Genomic DNA, 20,451 nt, shown 5'->3' on the forward strand with positions numbered 1-20,451 from the left:
GTAATTTGAAGTTGCATCTTATGGAAGTAAAAATCGTGTTTAACATTTCCTGTTACGAATCTAACCAATCTTACCAACTTATTTTTTATGTACATACACACATGTAATTTAAAAAATGAGCTATTGGTTATTTGTTAAAAAAAATCTGATATCCAACCTCTTGAAACCAGTTTTGGGCAGTTTTTAAAATCTTGATTTTTGTTGGTTGACCTTATATGTAGTACATGAAACTGTCCCTCCCGATTATTAATCTGATTGATGGAACCTTAAAAATTGTTCACATTTGTTACCATGTCAGCTTTAAAACCCTTCGCCAATATTTAGTTCGTGTTCTTTAATCCTAAGAGAACAAAATGTCATTTTAATGTTAGATCCAACCTTATTCATTCAATGTTTTAGTTCAAGAATATTATAATATCTACAAAGTGTAAAGATGATATGTCCATGTGAATTAATGCAATTACATAACAGGTATTTCCACGTCAATAATAGTTAAAAATAAGGTATATGCACATCTGCAAATGTATTTAAAAAGCGATATGATTCTTAAACCTATTCCCTTTTGTAGCTCATGCTTTATGGGAAATTGTGTCAGTAAAAAGGGTAAGTTTATTCCCTTTGTTCCTTGTATGGTAGGGTGTCAGAGATATACTATTCTAGATTAAGAACTTGTATTATGTTGCGGGTACCAGGTTGCAAATTAAAAGCTTTGTTGTGCTAGCCTAGAAATGGGAAGATTTAAATATTTAAACTCATAGTCCTTTTCCTTAACCTTATACAGTCCAAGAGGAACACCAAATTATAACAATTGTAAGTATATATGTTTATGGTACAGTATGGCTGCATGCTTATTATAGGATCTGCTTTAATTAGAATATTTTCATTCTTGTGGGGGTAATATGGGTTTATATTTTGTAGTATCTGGACTTGTGCTCCTGAGTAACCTACGATGAGGAAGTAACCTTTCCATCGATCTGTTACTTTGCTCCTCAACTGTCAAAAGCTTTATGTTGTCACCTGGGTATTTCAGCTCACTCTCGGTATCTGTAATTTTCCATTTTGATCTTTTATAAGACGGACAACTATTTTTTTTTTTTTTTAAATAATGGAAGCATGTATGATCGACTTTGTAGACTAAAATCATATTATTTCGGAGGAACAACTTTTTGTGCAAGCTTCACTTCAATGCATTGTAACACCAGTGTACATCATCAGATGAAGATTGCAAAATTAGTTGTTTCATTAAAACATGATGATCTTTTGTTAATGATTTATCCGTTGGCACAGCTAGACTGATAGGACATCCATACCACACAGATGTTATGGGAAGAAAATTGACTGTTAAAAAAAAAGTTTACGTCTGTCTTCTGAGTTACATGTACCACATACCCATACCCACCAGCTCAGGATTAAAAAAATCTCTATAGGCCAATAAATTGAACTTCATGCCCAGGGCCAATGGATTCTAAAGTTGTTCAAGATTCTGCTACATACATAGAATATGTGTGTATTTACACATGAGGAATGACCCCTTGCGAGTTTGTGATACTTGTATGTCTCGCAGACATTGTCCAAAAGATCAATGAAATAATGTTAAGGCATGATTTGTTTTAGGGGTACCACAAGAGGAGCAAGTACAACAGCAACAACAGCAGCCACAGTTTTACATTTCTCAACAAGGGTATTTTAATCCACAACAGGTGCAACAGGTATGTATCGATGTGTATATTTTGTTAAGAGCTGATTGCATTGAGTAAGTAGGTAAAGGTAATAACTTTGGTTAGCTTGCTTGCTAGCTGAACCATAGCCATTAGTAGGTTAGGTAAACCACCCTTCTTTAAGAGTAGACTAGTCCGACATATAACCAATCTATCTGTCTGTAGGACACGGCTACTAACAAAGGAGGGTAGTATATTTTAACTAATTATGACTTCACGCTTAACCACAAGTCCTACAGCAATGGCTTGTGAAATTCTTCTCTTCACGCCAACAAAATCCAACTAAAAATTTGTTAAAATTGAGCTTCAGGCTTGTGGATTCAAATGTTTAGCATGAAGACTGGAGCAAGTAAGCTAGCTAAAGATATTACTTTAACTTACACACTCAATGCAAATAAAATGTATTTTTTCGTAAGAGAAGCATTGAACTTATTATTTGTATTTATTATAATTTTTATGTACTATTTTGCCATTGATGTTTAACACTTGATTTAATATTCAAAAGTTAGCAGAATATATTTATATGTAATATTTGTACTAAATGAGACAATTACCTTTTTTTGCTCATGTGTGAATTGTAAGTTGTACTGTGCATAAAAATTAGAAAAATATGCACTTATATTGGGAAGCTCTTAATTAACATCTTGGATATAAATTTCAGTTTTCTACTCTAATCTATTTGATGCTGCATGATGGGGAAAATATGAAAAAAATAACGTGTTATCGCGTATGAGATAACTGTCCACCAGACCAAATGATAAAATGGGTATCTACTTTTTTACAGCAATTTCTTCAACAACAGGTGAACCCACAACAGAACTATCCCCATGATATAAGTAAACAATTGAATAATCAACAGTTGGTACAAGGCCAAGCCCTGGCTCAGCAACAAAACATGTATCAACAACAACAACAAAGGACACCAGCAGTATGTATATACATTTGTAGCTTACAGCATAGTTCCTTGCATGGTCTGCTCTACAGTAATTAAATTGCTTTTATGCTTTTGGGCAGCTTTTTAAATCAAGATAAAATATTTTAATTTTACAGAAAATTACTTTGCAAGATTAATAGTTTGAAGTTTAATACATGTACATGAATTATGACCTTGAACTAATTATTCCTCGTAATCATTTTTGTACAATCTGAATCAAAGGTTTATGTCGTGCAAATTGGTAAATATTATTCCAAAAAGAAGATATTTTGCATTCACAAGTTTGTGCATTATATAAAACCTCTTCTTGACAATATTCATACAAAAAATCTGTAAAACAGACCAGTCATTTCAATTTATCGACTCTTGTTTATCATTAACACTGTTTATTATTTCAGCCCTTTTACCCACAACGGCCTATGCAGCCTCCTCAACAGCAGAGGATGCAGATGCCAGGACAGGGACAGAATCCGATGTATCCAACTGTTATGTTCATGCCTCCAAGTACCAACATGAATAGTTATGGAACACAGATTATTGTTCAGTCTCAGCCTGGAGGACAAATGCAGCCAATGATGGTAAGATTTATATAGAAATAACATTATAATACTTAAAAAAAAAGATGTGGAATGATTGCTAATGAGACAACTCTACAAGAGACCAAATGACACAGAATTCACAACTATAGGCCACTGTATGGCATTCAACAATGAACAAAGCCCATACCGCATAGTCCGCCATAAATTTGCCCTAAATGACAAGTGTAAAACAACTCAAACTAAAAAAAAACATATACATAGCACACATTAGTATAAAAAGTCAAGTATGATAATAATGTTCAATACAACTTGATAAAATGTTATGAAAAAATTAATGTGATGACATGATCAGTTTTCAATATTTTTTATACAATTGCTCCAGTTTTTTGTTGGGTCATTAAAAGGAAACCACAAATGATAAGTCCATGATATTTGGAATGCAGTTGTATTAACATTTCCATAAAGCTTATTTTGCCCACACCCTCGGTCATGACGAATTTGACCTTGACATTTGTGTCAAGTTTACATGTTGAAGTTAAAGATAAGAAAGTTTAACTTTAACCCTTTCAACGCTATACACGGCATATGCCGCGATGACATACGCCGTCCGCCACTGCTATTCGCGGCATATGCCGCGATGACAACGGATTTTTCATAAGGACTCTTAAACCATTCGGTTTTCATTCGGGTCCTCTCTAATTTTTCCTTGTATGAATCGAGGATATGCAAGGTCTCATTTGCGCTTGAAATCCCGGCAATTTTTATTGTAAAATTATGCAGTAGAAGGAAAATTGAAGGAAAATAAAAACAAATATTTTGACAAATGCAAATGGCGGAAATCGGAAACGAAGCTGTAAATATGGAAATAGTTCAGCATTTCTATGGCGAAACTGATGACGAGGATTAGTTAAAAGGTTTCTTGTTATCTCAATGTGTTTATTACATTCAATTCGTGTGGGAAATATGATTTGATCGATCATTACGAGACGTAGAAAAAGGGGGGAAAACGGAGGTTGACTGAAAATTTTGAGGACGGAGCCACTGATTTGTGCCATGATTACATAATACGTTGTGTATGATGCAATACGCTACGGAATCGAGCAATTGGTGTATTCTTTATTATATGGCAGATAAAAAAACAAAATAGATGAAGACGAAAAGTAGTTTTTATTCAAAATTCAACACAAATGTAACAAATTACACCTTTTACCTGTTAATTACCTGAAAATGCAGGTAACCTGATAAAAATTTTACTGAAATAACTGCCTAACATTACAGTTCATACTCTCCTGAGCATTTTTCATGCAATAACTTTTTCTGTATCTCTTATAATAAAAAAGATACAGCAGTCTGAAAAGGAATATACTGTTCTACTGAATGAACACCAAAAAAAATGCAGCAGCAGAAGCCATTTTTCTATTTTTTTGTGTAGCGTTGAAAGGGTTAAAGGGAATCATCTTTTGGAAGTAACAGATTGAGAATAGGGTTGTATTAGCATTGATCTGGTTTATATGGACATTATTTGAACTTTAACTCAGTCTTAAGGATGTTTGCTGTTCAGTTTCAAAATAAATAACTTTCCGTAAAACTAGTATATATTGATAGGGGATAAATTGTGGAATTGAAAAAGCAAAAAAAAATATAGGGATCAATGTGCTTGTTTTCGAGTTATTAGCCATTGGAATTTTGGCGGGGAAAATGTTCTCTCTCGATTTTTCATAGCTTTATCATTGACCAGTAAGTTCTAAAAACTATTAAAAAATAAATAAGATTTTATAAGTCTTTTACAAATGGCTTATGATTATACATGTAAAAGATTTATAAAAAAAAAATTTGGGTCCATGGGCAAATTTTTTTAAGGCATTCATATGGATAAAACCAGAGGATTCCGAAAATCTGATAAAAATTCCAAAACATGACAAGCAAACATCCTTAAGTACATTGATTGAAATTTTTACATTGATTACATGTTAACGTGATGCAATTTTATTTTCAACAAAATTATTACTTATTCGAATATAATATAAGTGAAACATACATGTATCTGTCAACAGTTCATTTAAATTCTGTGACATTACATCTCATATTATATCATAGTTAATATTCTAATGTTTAAACTATTTCAGCAACTTCCTGGTGGTCAGAGGATGCCAGCTCCCCAACCACCATACAATATGCCTACACAGCAAACAGTAAGTTCAGGAGGGTATAGTGGCATGCCACCGACTTCATATCAAAACACAATGACAATGTACCCATTACCAACACAGAGACCTCCGTCAGCACAAGGAATGTCTGCTCCACAACCTGTAATACAGAAAAGAGAGAGAAAGATTTTGTCCATAGTTGACCCCAATACTGGGAAAGATATAATTAGTGATGTTATGTCTGCAAGATCAACAACACCTGGATCCACCACAGGGTCGGGGTCAGGGTCAAGAGGACAAACTCCTAATGAGAGTATCGAGGTTAGTCTTAAAATTAATCAAATTGTAGTGTTTTAATTTCACATTAATATTTAAAATATGTATTACATAAATGAGTTAAATGAATTGCATGTGTATTAGGAAGACTGAATATCTGTCATGTAATTAAATTGGCTGGGTCAAGGAAATTACAAATGCTGTTTAAAGTATTGTGATGTCTGATTGACAGGTGATCAACGAAAACACTGTTGTGTAATTTCAAATAAGTTCATTGAAACATAATAGAAAGTTGGCATATACTTTGAAATGGTTCACGTGCTATTCTTTAAAGAGTATTTTCCCCATTACCTTGCCTGGGAACTAAATTTCTCATTTACTTTTGTTCCAGTCCTCAATAACATGTTTGCGTATCAAAAAGCAAATACTATGCCTCAGAATACCTATATAAGTCCATTCATATATTTTTAGCTCACCTGGCCCTTGGGCCAAGTGGGATTTTTCACTTGGCGTCCGTCTTCCGTAAAATCTCTGAAACTGAAGCATTTAGAGCAAATCTGACTGGTGGCAAAAATGTTCATCAGATTAAGATATATCTGCCCTGAAATTTTCAGAAAAATCAGACAACCACTTGTTGGGTTGCTGCCCCTGAGTTCGTAATTTTATGGAAATTTTGCAGTTTTTTGCTATTATCTTAGATATTATATAGTATCTAATGATATCTTATACTATAAATTATGATTTTAACCTTATTTTACATGAATTCCAGTAGCATTAGTAAATACAGGTGAGCAACACAGGCTCTTTAGAGCCTCTAGTTTTATTGAAACTTTCACTCGCTTGTGTAAATATTTGGACCGACATTGTAACAACATGCATGTGGGTCAGACATTTAATTTTTTATCAGTAACATTACCTTGATGGACACTTTAAGAATTGTATTTAATTTATTCCTCTTTTTATAGGAACCTCCTGCCCCCGGGACTTCCCCTCCACCAGAAGGTGAGGCTAGTGCTATTTGTGCTCAGTTTGCAGCTCAGGTTGCGGCTACCATGAGATCTGGAGGAGGAGGACAGCATCCTGCACAGATGCTTCCAACAGAAGTTCCACCACAAGGTGTTCAATCACAACCATTGGTACAAACTGCACCAGTGGTGGAACCTCAATCTCAACCTCCAATTGTAACGGAAGAAAACACGGCAAACAGTATGCCACAACAACAACCAATTGTAAATACACAACATGTCTCAGCTGTTCAGCTGCCTGTAGAAAACGCCCCAAGTCTTTCATCTAGTAAATCTAATGTGCATTCTCAGAACAATGTAGAAGTAGTAGAAGCTACAAGGACTAAATCAGAAACTCCAGAAAATGTCAGTTCTGTAGATACTTTGTCAAATGTACAAACAAATGGAATAAATGAAGATTCCAGTCGAGAAGCAACACAAGAATTAGTTAGTGGAAGTCAGGATGTAAATGCAGTGGACTTAAATGTTCCCTCTAAAGTGGAAGCAAAGGTTGAAACTAAAGTTATTTCAGAACCTTCAAAAACAAAAAGTGAAGAAAGTGTTGTTAAAATTGAAGATAGAAAACAAAACCCTGTTGTCAAAAGTGAAGAAAATGTGTTGATTCAGGAAGTAGTGAAAGAGGAGTCTTCATCTGTTGATCCAGTACCAGATCCAAAAGCTATAGGGGAACCAGCTCCAGTTACAGAAACAGTTGGTTAGTTAAATTCATGCTTATATAATGGGATCAAGTAAGAGTTTATGCATCAGTGGGTAGTTACTCTTCATGTTTTTTTACAATGTTACAACAATGAAGTTTCTTGTTTTGTTTTTTTCATTTAAAAAATTGGCAAAATGGCCATCATTGTTATATGTCTGTCTTAATTCTTTACCAACTTGGTGTTTGTTTTATTCTGCTATAAAGCAGAATTGCTCAATTGAAATTTTCACTGAAGTTTTATAAAATTTTACCTTTTCCTTTGCAGAAGCAAAAAACATGAAAAATAACAAAGACTTTATTCGATTGAGATTTTAAGCAAAATTTACCCTGTTCAGTAAAAAAATTGCTGCATTTTTCGTTTACTCCTAAAAAGTTTTACAAGGAAGAAATATTCAGATTTCCTCTGTTAATACATGTAAACAAAATGTCAGCGAAAGGACATAATCTTTTCAATTAAAAAGAAGCTCCTATATATTTGACAGGAAATGGAATAAGTAAAAGATGTTGACATACAATGAACATACCTGAAGGGTCTAATTTAGGTTCACCATAAATTATAACTTGAAATGTTTAAATTCTTTTATCAGTTCCAAGAGAAGCCAAAAAAGAAAGTTCCAAAAAGAAATTGAAAGATTTGAACAAGAAGGAAATGGATGGTAGTGATATGGATGCATTTATGGATGTTGCAGTAAGTCTAAAAATAATATTCATCAGGCATATTTTAGTCGGAGGTTTAGATTCAACTTTCCATGTCCCAAATAAGGTAGCTGTTGCCTTTAAAGTTTAATGAAATGATAGAAGCAATTGCTGTTGGTTGCCTGTTTCATTCTTGTAATTTTCTCACAAAGCAACTGCACTTTAATACAAATGTACATGAGCCGTTTTAATATCTGTAAAATCACAACCCAGAAAAGAGTAATTTCTTAACAAAAGTACAGGGAAAAAACATGATATCAAGACACAAAGTTTTCACTGTTAAAGATTATATGAGATTTCTTTGGTAAATGAGCTTTTTCTTTTGAAAGTACATTGCACATGTACATGTTAAATGTATTTCAGTAGTTATATATAAATAGTGTCTTCTTGACACTCTGCTTTGATAGGAGTGAAAAGGAAAGATAATAGAAGTTAATAAATGTTGTCACCTTTGTTGAGATTCCATCAGCATAATCATGATTATTGACTTGCATGTACAGTTAAAGGTGTGAGAAATACCACTTTCAACAATATTAAACATGAATTATTTTATTATTTGCCATATTTCCTCTAAACATTTTTTTCTAACCCAGAATAGGAAATATTATTGATTTGAATAAATTAGAAGCTTAAAGCATATTGTTTTCATGATTTTCATGTTTTAAAATAGCATGTGAAAGAAGAAATTACACCAGTAGAAGAAAAACCTGTTGAACAAAACCCACCACAAGAAAAACCAGAGGAGGAAAAAACAAAAAAAGAGTCGGTTCAAGAAGTCAGTGTGGAAGTTCCAACAGTTGAAATAATTGTGGAAGATGAAAAAGTCCAGGAAGAAAATTCTAAGAACCGAGAAATATCTGAATCTGATTCTGAATCTGATCCATCATCAAAATTGAAATACACTTACAAAGAAGGTATTCACATATACACAATATTTTATGGAACTATCATTTGTTATTATACTTTTGTCCTGCCAAAACTTATTTTTCTAAGCAACTGTATAGCTCAGTTCAAGGATCTGGAAATTTTTTCACCTAAGGCCAAAAAAAAAAATAGGTGTGTTTCCGGTCGCCCGACCGACCCTAATTTTTTGGCGCCGACCCTAACTTTTTTCCCCGGAAAAAAAAAAAAAAAAATCGATGAGTGTCCACACAGGAACAAGAAAAAAAGTATAATAGCCCCATTTCCTAATCGATGTTTATAATTTGTTCAGAATTTTATAGGAATAAAATTGACAGTATAACAAGTTTACAATGTTTTGGCATTTACTTCTGACAGTCTTTTCTAATACAAGAGGGAAGCCAAATGTTCAATTTAGGATTAAATTTAAATTTAATATCTGATATTTGCTCAACCATAGCCCCAAAACTCAATTTGTAATTGATTTTCTTTTAAACAGCTAGTATATAATCAAAATTTCAAAGATTTTCACCCATCCCTCTATCATGTTATTAATATTTGGTATTTGTAGAAAAGCTGGCATCAGTTCTGTGAACTAAATTGTCTGAAAGAAACTGATTATAAAACAGGTCTTTGCTGAGACAGACTTTGATGGGCTTTCTGTGTAAGACTATAGCCTGACCCGTACAGATGGCATATCAGTTCTGAAAAGTTTGAAAATTTTATAAGCTGGAAGTCCTGGCCAAGTCTTCTGCAACTTTTGAACATGGACTATTCATATCTTGTATACTTTATACAATGAACTGATGAAAATAACCTGAAAGAATAACAAACTGATTATAAAAATACACAACCGAAGCAGGCCAGTAAAAAAAAAAAAAAAAAAAAAAAAAAAAAAAAACCTACCTACCGACCCTAATTTTTTGGGGCATGCAACAGGAAACACACCTATATTTTTTTTTTGGCCTAATTTCGGTCATTTTCATTTCACTTAAAAGTTGGTGCCCCTTTTTAAAAAAAGATTGTCAAAATCTAATTACTGCATGAGTATGCTCATACTCGTAGCATCACATTTCATGATTTATCCTGATAGTCATCGCTTGCGTTTCTTTGGATTCTGAAGTCGAAATGCAAACCAGATGTAATGCGGTAAAACTAACGAACAATTCGGGACTCATTTCCGGGATTAGTTTTGTTTATCAAATTCACAGGAAATCATCTGCTTTTTAATATTTTACCTTTAATAGTGTAAGAATATGACTGAAAATAGTTGCACTTGCTTTATTTAGCATGAAATCATTTTAAATTTACAATTTAGTGTAATCTGCGGAAGAGAATTTCAAGCATGCATATTACATAGTAAATAAAGCACATGTGTTAGTAGTGAAAAAATACTTTTTTTCTGCGTAAATTAAGTCATGTTTTAATTTAATTTTAAATCATAATTGACAATTGTCTTCGCTGTAAGTAATTAAATAATGAAGACAGTTGGTATGGAATTTTAATTTCTTTATTATATTAGTTCAGAGCTTGTGAATTAAAAACACAGGTAAGGAGATTAGCGATCATTAGCCAATAGCTCCCCAAGGCATTAATATAGTTATTAGGAGGGCCCTCAGGATTATAACACTTTACTGGAGTGGCAGTTTAATTACATAAAATTGATAACAAAACAAAAATATGTTAAAAATGGCGATTTTGAAACTCGATCTCAACGAAATGACATAAATTATTTCTATTGAAAAATTAAATTTGACCTAAATCCCAATTACACATTTAGGACAAAATACTTTCAGTTTTGGACAAGACTGGCAAATATGACCGTTTCCGTACCCTTGGCTCAGTTATATCTCTTTCTTTGTGCTATAACTTGTGACACTTGAATTCCAAGGATGTTTGTCAAAAACTTTTTTTTCACAGGCCTTTCCCAAAGATCAAGCTTCATTCAAATTTACTTAACATTCAGCAAATCTTTAATTCTTGAGCCCACAGTCAAATGACAGTGCATCTTGTATTTTATTGGGTTTTTTTTTTTTTAATACCAGAATTTAACAACATTAGTAACAGTTCTAAACATTTTAACTTCATTACTAACAAATCCTTCACCATTTTAATCCATTTAAGAATATTACAAAAAAAAATTATTAATGGCAATTTTACCATGATATCATTAAATGATTTACTCGGTTTGTTACATCCAGTATACACATTTTTTGAATTCAGATTTGAATATTTTACATTTCTACAATATTCAGCTAACCATAATATTTTTAATTTTAGATCAGTGGAGTCCACTGAACATGGAAGGAAAAAAATTATATGACCGAGAATTTTTGCTGCAGCTGCAATTTTCAAAAGAATCTACAGCCAAACCAAAAGACATGCCAGATTTGCCTGATATTGTTATAGAAAATGTAAGTTAAATCATGTTGCATTACATCGTTTTAAATCATAACTGAAGTACATGATCTATATGCCTACTGAGATTATATATTAAAAAAAAAATATTATCGCCAATGAGACAACTTTCCACAAAAGACCAAATGACACAGAAATTAACAACTATAGGTCACTGTACAGCCTTCTACAATGAGCAAATCCCTTACCATATAGTCAGCTATAAAAGTCGTCTGACTAGAAATCAATGTTCATATTGACAGAGGTTATAGACATCTTAAGCTTCTTACAAAAAAGTTTCATTGATTTACTATGATTCTTTATGCATTGTCTTACAAGTCATCATTATTCATGTCAACTTTAAAGGCAAGGGACAAAATAAAAGTTTTTGGACAGTATATTTTTATTCTCCTCTTACAATCAAAATAATGCATCTAGATCACTGACAAAACTGTTTGTTTAAAGTAAAGCATTTCATCAGATGACACGTCTTTCTGCAAAAGCAGTCAATTGATTCATGAGCTTGTACAGCTACCTAAAAAATATCCATATTCATTGAGTTGGGTTAGTAATTTTGGTAAAGATTGCATAAAATGCAATCAAAACCCTGTGTTACTGACTTGATATCCAAATCTTTCAAGACTTATCACTACCTTTTTGATACACAAAATAGTGCATTGATCATAACATTCTTTACATCCTATCTATGAACATTCTCAGAAATTTATCACAGTAATATATGAACTTTAATCGTTGCTCATGGATCAATGTTTAGATTGTACTAGTTTTGCACAAAATAATTACCACCAGATGTTAAGCAAACATCAACCAATCAGAGTTAAGTTTTGACCAGTTTTGTTTAACATCATTGTCATAAAATATGCATGTCCATATGAAAGGGTTTGCCTGACAATGATTTCATTTTCTTGGTTCTTTCAATAACATTGATCAGTTCGTATTTAAAAATTTCTTGGGCAATGTGTCTGAAGTAAGGGCTGTTCCAAAAATGAATGTATAGGGGGTTGGAAGGCACTTTATATTATTTGACCCCACCATGCATAAATTTTAAATAGACATTTCCTTTAAATGTTCAAGTAATATAACCACAACTCATCAAATTTTAATAAAAATGCCTTCCGACCCCCCATACAATTAATTATGGAAAAGCATTTAAGTAGAATCTAAATTATTCCTTGCAAGAATGATGCATGTAGTTGTATCACATTTACACTTGGTATTCAGTTTTTGAATCTCAGATTATATATACCTTCTTGAATTGTAATTTTACCAATATTACTTGTCATGTTTTCATTTCCTCTTTAATTGCTAATAAACGACTTAATATTTACAGCCACTGCTAGGAGGTACCGCTAGTAGAAGTCAACGAGATAATTTCAGTTTCTCTGCATCACATTCACAATCAAGTGGGTTTGATTTTACACCTGGCTATGTGAAAGGAACGCCATCAAGGGTAAGTGATTAAAAGTTTTTATAAAATTCTTAAAAAACAAATATGTTGGTTAGGGCTGTTTTCCGTTTCCTGTCTCGAAATGATTTGTCTTGGACTGATATACTTGTAAAAATATATAAACACAAACAATACTGCCCCAGGATAAGATGTGAAACAATTTAGAAAACACTGATTTAAGCTGTTAAGGATAGCAAAAACAACACCAGTTATGATAACCATCTGGCTTCTGGTTTGGAAAAGAGAAAATACAGAATGTGGCAGGGTTCAGTATGTTAGTGAGGGGTCAACCCTCCTCATGACCTGGGCCAGTGGGGTTGCAGTAAAAAAAAAGAACAAATTCAAAATCATTTGAAAAGGAATGGACATCAAGAGCTGAAATAGTGACAAAAATACTGTATCCCCCTTTTTTAATGAGAACAGATTACACTCAATTGTTAAACGCAACAAATTATCATGCCAAATAACACAAGTACATTAATTATCAGTTAAATTGAATGACTACCAGAGATGCCTGATTATAAATGCTCAATTTGTTTTGTAGGGTGGCGGCGGTGGTGGTGGAAGTATAACGAAACGAAACTCTCAACAAAGTCATAAGAGAATTCCTGATCGACCAAGTGCTCAGAAAGTAATCAATTTATCCTCGATGCAACAGGAAGTTAAATTACACAAAGCTGAATCTGCTTGGAAACCTACACATAAAGATACTAAGGAAACTAAGGATGATAAGGATGAAAATGAAACTAAAACCGAGGTTTGTAAAACAAGATGCTTTAAGTGTTGTTTGTATGTTAGTTACAGTATTTTAAGGATGAATTTTGAATTTACATCAAACTGCTCCATTATAACATGGCAAATTTGCTAAAACAGGTGTGGTATTGTACTAAAACTGAGGGTTGCAACTTCCTTTATCAAAGATGAATCTTATACAATTTTGATTGTTTTGCAAGAGTAGATCGAAATTTAAATGAGAACTGCATCTGGAAGATATGATAAGCAAATAATATATTTCTTTCAAATGCAAATTTTTAAATATTCTTTGTTCTAATATGCATGAACTGAATTCCTAAATGAAGACATGAAAATGTGATGTATAAGCCTGTAGAAAATTGGTTGTGGCATGAATGAGGGTTGGATTCGGACTCAATTTGATGCTTAGAATTTTTCTTTGAACAACTAATTGAAGTCCAGCACAGCCCTTGGAAAGTAATATTGAAAAATAATCTGAAGCTGAAAAGCGAATTGATGTTTCTTTTATGTAATATTACATCTTTTTTAGGAATTGTACAAGAAAGCTAGGGGTATCTTAAACAAACTTACTCCACAAAAGTTCCAGACCCTTGTCAAACAGATGTCAGAACTTGAAATTACATCCGAAGATCATCTACAGGGTGTTGCCAACCTTGTTTTTGAAAAGGTAAGAGATACTAACAGGAGAAGTTACTTAGAGGTCATTGACACGTGTATGGCACACATAAGAAATATCAACCTGATATGAATGTGCCTCTTAGTTTAAAAACAACTGCAGTCAACATTCAGAGGATTTATAAAACAATAACTAATCCCTTTTAATATTTTGGAAAAGTGGAAAGGGATTTGAACATTGCAAGTCATTCATTGTCCAGTGGCAATTTTAAAACATGATAATCAGACAGAAGAAATTATCACCTGAGGTAACAAAATGTAAACATAAGTATATATCCATCAAACAACAATTCTATTGAACCTTTCATTCAAGACAAAGTTGCTGCTGAACTTTATTTTATTCTTATTGATTACACAATTGATTTCATATTGCAGGCCATTGCAGAACCAGGATTTAGTGTAGCCTATGCCAGCATGTGCCGTTATTTAACCCAAGTAAGTTACTATAAATGACATACATGTAAAGAGGAAAATTTCCAATATTTTTATTTTATTTTCAGTATTTATATGATAGCCGAAAGATCTATGATTTTTGAAGACAAACCTTTCATCAAGCAAATGTAAAATGAATAAAAAATAATCTCTAGAGGTCATGGTCAGTTCTCACTTAACACATTAATTTTTTAATTCCATGCATGGTATCTAAACATCAGCACATAACTTTCAAATAGTTTTAATGAAGTTTTAACTTTTTAGCTGACAAGATGACTTGTAGAAAAGCTCTTCAATGATTGATAATTAATTCTATGAAGGATTTCTTGTATCCCAGAAGTTGAATAAAAAAATGTGGCATTTGTTTTTAGATTAAAGTGCCATCCACTAAGAAATCTGGAGAATTTGTAAATTTCCGTGCTATACTGCTGACTAAATGTCAAAAGGAATTTGAAAAAGACAAAGCTGCTGAAGATGACATAGAAGCACTGAGAGTAAAATTAAAAGATGCAGAAGTAAGTTTTTGATAGTTAAGAAAATCGCTTTTGTGCTGATGTGCACAGCATTTAGGAATAATAGAGCAAATACTGGTTAGATCAAAGTCAGAATTCTAGATCTGGGGAAGGGGGACATGACTTCTTGCTGACTTATTCTAGCAAGCCATATTGTAAAAAAAGAAAGAAATGTTAGCCTAGTTTAAATTAAAAACAAGATTTAACTGCCTAACAATATGAGCCAATCATACCTATTTTCCTAATTAATCATACATAGATATAGGAAGATGTGGTGCGAGTGCCAATGAGACAACTCTCTATCCAAATAACAATTTATAAAAGTAAACCATTATAGGTCAATGTACGGCCTTCAACACATGTCTATAACAGCTAATGATGATCATAAGTTATCCCTGGCTTACATCAATGCTGGTGAACTAACGAATTCCTCGAACTGAAGCTGTTAACATTGAATTTAATACTTTTAACAAGTTAGTGAATCCCAATTCTTAAAATTTGTAGTTTTCAGAAGAGATGTGGGGTATGAGTCAAAAATGACGGAGACCCCAAAAAATACACAAAAAAATAACTTAATAGACATCCAGTGGGTTGTTTAATACATGGTTTGAACAATAGAGAATTGTTGGTGTGCATTTCAAATCCTCCCTTCATTTCAAAATATTGGGAAATAATAAAAGTAAAATACATGAACGTTTTATTGTTAAAAAAAAAGGGCTATAAAATTGTTTCCCATCACATTGTAATATGCTACTGATGATGGAAAGTTATCCCTGGCTTACATAAATGCTGGTGAATTAACGAATTCCTCGTTTCTGAAGCTGATTACATTAAAAACTACATGATATGATGGGTATCTCTCAAATGACATAGCAACCCAAAAAATGATGAAAATGACTAGTGGTAGTTACATGGTCTTAACTGTAGAGAAGTTTCTGTGTCCAACTGGCATTAACCTTGAGTCTTTATTCTATGAAACTAATGACTGCAGAATGAGGTTGTTACCACATTATTTTACTCTTCGTCCGAATATTTATAAATATCAACAATTGATGAGCTCAAATAATTATATTGTGCTTGACAATCTTTGTAGATTTATAAAAATTATAAATGTGAGGGTCACTCCTCCTGGTTGGTTTGCAATTTAATGTTTATGTTTGTATTGTTCACATGTGCTTTAATATTAAATGTAATTGTTTATACATATATATTCTCTGTAACTATGTAATTTGTAGTTAATGAGAAATAAAATTCATTCATTCATTCATTCAGTTCCTGTAAATTGTGAAATACCAACATGTTTTATTGTATAAAAGTTAGGCTTTATAAACGCTTTGATTCCTATCACAGTGTTATTTGCTACTGATGATGGAAAGTTATCCCTGGCTTACATCAATGCTGGTGAATTAACGAATTCCTCGTTTCTGAAGCTGATTACATTATAAACTACATGTAAATACTATATGTGGGGTATATCTCAAATGACATAGCAACCATGAAAATGATGAAAATCACTCTAGTGGTAGTTATATGGTCTTACTAATAGGGAAGGGTCTTGTCAAACTGAAATACACCTTTTGTCTTTATTTTAAAAAATATTTATGACTACTGTTTCTCTAAATTATGAGATAGAACTAACATGTTTTAAAAAAAGTTAGGCTGTTTAATTGCTTTTGTTTCCCACCACAGTGTAATTTGCTACTGATGATGGAAAGTTATCCCTGGCTTACATCAATGCTGGTGAATTAACGAATTCCTCGTTTCTGAAGCTGATTACATTATAAACTACATGTAAATACTATATGTGGGGTATATCTCAAATGACATAGCAACCATGAAAATGATGAAAATCACTCTAGTGGTAGTTATATGGTCTTACCAATAGGGAAGTGTCTTGTCAAACTGAAATACACCTTTTGTCTTTATTTAAAAAAATATATATGACTACTGTTTCTCTAAATTATGAGATAGAACTAACATGTTTAAAAAAAAGTTAGGCTGTTTAATTGCTTTTGTTTCCCATTACGGTGTAATTTGCTACTGATGATGGAAAGTTATCCCTGGCTTACATAAATGCTGGTGAATTAACGAATTCCTCGTTTCTGAAGCTGATTACATTAAAAACTACATGTATTATATAAATACTATACAGGGCTCACGCTACCAGGCGACTTGGGCGAAGAAGTCGCCTTCCCGATCGTCACTTCGCTTTCCCCAACCCCCAAAAGCGAAATCAAGTCGCCCTGTTCTTGACGACAGTCACTTTCAGTCGCTTCCGTCATCGGACATTTTCAATTTTTACCAAGTTGATGAAACATCAATTTTTTACTGATAATTAAAGAAATTCAGACATAAACGATTCATTATCTTTAGAAAAGAGGTTGAAACATTGTCTTCGCAGTGTGTAGCAGGTTATTTGATAAAAATACAACTTTTTATCACTTCCTGCATTCCCGCAAGTTTCGGTGCTTGTTACTCGAAAACGTACATCAACCTAAATTTCGGCGGCAAAATAAGTTTGTTACTTCATTTAAACGTGACAAAAGTTGCCTCCAGTAAATGTTTAATCCATTTATTGCATGAAAACCGTCATGTTCCTTTCCAAATAACTTGTCAAACATCGTTTATTTTTGTAAATTTTCTTGCATTCGTCCGCCATTGACCGATTTCTAAAATACGGATCTGAACCGGACCAGCTATGACCGAAATCCGTACTTTTACAATATTTACTACGGACGCACGGATGGAACAGCTGACAGAAGAATATTGATCCCAAAGGGGAAAATTACGCATTCCACACGCATTAAGAGACTTTTGGTGACATCTAATTGATTGGTGTATATAATTCCCTATATTTTTTACGGATTGTTTCAAACTATTGATTAAAGTTGCTTAACTCTGAGACTATTATACTAATATCAATATATTATGGCCCAGCTTAATAACTTTTATATTTTTTTATGAGAAACACTGAATTTCATACACTAGATAATTTTTAATTAAATTGTAATCATGTAATTGATATATTATAATTTCTTTACATTTTTTAAAATAATTTTATTTTTTAGTGCTAGATATCTAGTTGGTAGTTTCTCACAAGAACCTTAAGTTTCAAATGTTACTTTAATTGTAATTTTTTACTCATATGAATTGAACAACATAAAAAGAACATTATTTACATATGGCCCTTTATACTATTGTAAAATCCAAACATTGTAGCGCACCGCGCGAATGAGCACTTCTCTTTCAAATCTCACCACTTCTCCCTATCAGTTTCAAAAAGAGAAGTCACTTCTCCCTATAATTCTGAAGTAGTGTGAGCCCTGACTATATGATGGTTATATATCAAATGACATAGCGACCTTAAAAATTAGAAATACATTATAATGGTAGTTGTGTGGTCTGAACAGGAGAGAAGTCTGTCCAACTGGAATCCTCATTGAGGCTTTATTTTCAAAAATATTTGCAACTGCATTTTCTGTTAAATGTAAAATACATAATTGTTAAAGTTCCTTTAAACACTTTTGATTCCCATCACAGTGATAATAGCTTATGATGATTAAAAGTTATCCCTGGCTTACATTAATGCTGGTGAATTAACGAATTCCTCGAACTGAAGCTATTTACATTGGACAATTTCTTCTTGAAGATGAGTAAGAGAATCCCACTTTTTATGCCCCACCTTGGGGCATTATGTTTTCCAGTCTTTGTCTCCATCTGTTTGTTCGTCCGTCTGTCCCACTTCATGTTAAAGTATCTGGTCTGAACAATAGAGAAGTGTCTTTATTCAACTCAAATCAACCTCAAGTGTTCCTTTAAAAAATATTTGTGAAATACTAAGATATTTAATTATAAAAGTTCAGCTTTTGAATTGCTATTGATTCCCATCACAGTGATAACAACTTATGATGATGGAAAGTTATCCCTGGCTTACACTAATGCTGGTGAATTAACGAATTCCTCGTTTCTGAACCTGTTTACACTGGAAATTTACTTCTTCAAAGACAAGTATAAAGGGAATCCCACTTTTGAAATCATATGGAGAAAAACCTAAAAGCCTGAATAAAAGGTAGAAAAGAGCTATATGCTAACTCAAATTTTTAACATGAAATCTTTATTGTTGAAGCTGGTAAAAAATATATGCAATAGAAAATGAATGTGTTATCCTGGATATTTGTTTTTATTATGTTCAGTTTCAGCCATTGTTTATAATGTTGGTATTTTGATAATGAAAATAATAAATAATTTTCTTACACAGGAAAGCAAAAAGGCAGAAATTGAAGCAGAGATTGTATTAACTGAGACAAATGCTAGACGCAGATCTTTAGGAAATATTAGGTTTGAATATTTGTTCTTCATCACATAGTGGTAAAAAATGAAAAAATAAATACTTAGTACAATAACTTAGTAAATGTTGATATATAGCAAAAATCTTATTTGAAAGTGTTGCACATTGACTATTTAGATATATAAACTACTGTTTAACTTGTGTAACACATTGACCTTCAAGATATTGAAACTACTGTAAAACTAGTGACGAGAAGACAAATTCATAGAAATAAAAATATTTTCAAGATTCGTGTTCTGAGATTCTGCTATTTTTGGTGGAAGAAGACTTGAGTATTTAGTTATAATTGAAGATCAAAAGAATAGAATTTGTTAATGATTTGAAAAAAGTACATAGGTTTCTATTTTTAATTTTCAGATTCATTGGAGAATTATTTAAATTGAAAATGTTAACGGAACCAATCATGCATGAATGTGTCTTTAAATTGCTCAATTCCAAAGATGAGGAGAGTTTAGAATGTTTATGTAAATTGTTACGAACCATTGGAAAAGAATTAGACTCTGAGAAGGCCAAGGTAAATATTACATGCATTTTTGTACATTTAACGTATTTGGAATCCTAGAGCTGGAAACTTCTTACAAGGTTTGGCATGAAAAGTATTCAGTCTCTATAATCATCAAAGAATTTTTCCAGAGTTAAAGCATCATTTTTAATTAAATACAAATGAAGAATGTAAAATAAATGAATAATTAAATTTATAATAAAAAAAAAGTTTGAAATTATTATCGAGGCCACACTTTTTGGGTTTGCCTAAACCCTGCCCAGCATTGAGACAGTGGGTAGGTAGGGTAGGCATTATTTTTTTTTGCAGAGAGAAATTTAAAGTATCAGATATTTATTAGTCTTCATGTCTATCTGAAAAAGAAAAAGAAAAAATGACATCAGGCCTCATGGTCATAAAACTTTCAAGCATGATTTTTGTACTCAGACTCGA

The 20,451-nt window shown here is 32.5% G+C and overlaps 1 protein-coding gene across 4 annotated transcripts in view; it reads left to right on the top strand.

Moving 5' to 3' along the window:
* Positions 1 to 20,451, top strand: part of LOC139501265 (eukaryotic translation initiation factor 4 gamma 1-like) — a 39,555-nt gene that overhangs the window by 1,316 nt on the left and 17,788 nt on the right. For 2 of the 4 annotated variants that reach the window (XM_071290293.1, XM_071290294.1), the window contains exons 2-17: positions 569 to 603; positions 1,615 to 1,709; positions 2,503 to 2,646; positions 3,051 to 3,230; positions 5,318 to 5,659; positions 6,580 to 7,333; positions 7,924 to 8,024; positions 8,703 to 8,946; positions 11,213 to 11,346; positions 12,681 to 12,800; positions 13,342 to 13,554; positions 14,080 to 14,217; positions 14,601 to 14,660; positions 15,029 to 15,172; positions 19,428 to 19,507; positions 19,875 to 20,031. In XM_071290293.1, coding sequence (XP_071146394.1) covers positions 579 to 603; positions 1,615 to 1,709; positions 2,503 to 2,646; positions 3,051 to 3,230; positions 5,318 to 5,659; positions 6,580 to 7,333; positions 7,924 to 8,024; positions 8,703 to 8,946; positions 11,213 to 11,346; positions 12,681 to 12,800; positions 13,342 to 13,554; positions 14,080 to 14,217; positions 14,601 to 14,660; positions 15,029 to 15,172; positions 19,428 to 19,507; positions 19,875 to 20,031 — 2,931 coding nt within the window. In that variant the 5' untranslated portion in view covers positions 569 to 578. Of the gene's footprint in view, positions 1 to 568; positions 604 to 781; positions 811 to 1,614; positions 1,710 to 2,502; positions 2,647 to 3,050; positions 3,231 to 5,317; positions 5,660 to 6,579; positions 7,334 to 7,923; positions 8,025 to 8,702; positions 8,947 to 11,212; positions 11,347 to 12,680; positions 12,801 to 13,341; positions 13,555 to 14,079; positions 14,218 to 14,600; positions 14,661 to 15,028; positions 15,173 to 19,427; positions 19,508 to 19,874; positions 20,032 to 20,451 lie in introns of all 4 variants that reach the window. The other 2 variants (XM_071290292.1, XM_071290295.1) reach the window with 2 other exon arrangements.

Source organism: Mytilus edulis, chromosome 13, assembly GCF_963676685.1.
Source record: "Mytilus edulis chromosome 13, xbMytEdul2.2, whole genome shotgun sequence".
Classification (NCBI taxonomy): domain Eukaryota; kingdom Metazoa; phylum Mollusca; class Bivalvia; order Mytilida; family Mytilidae; genus Mytilus; species Mytilus edulis.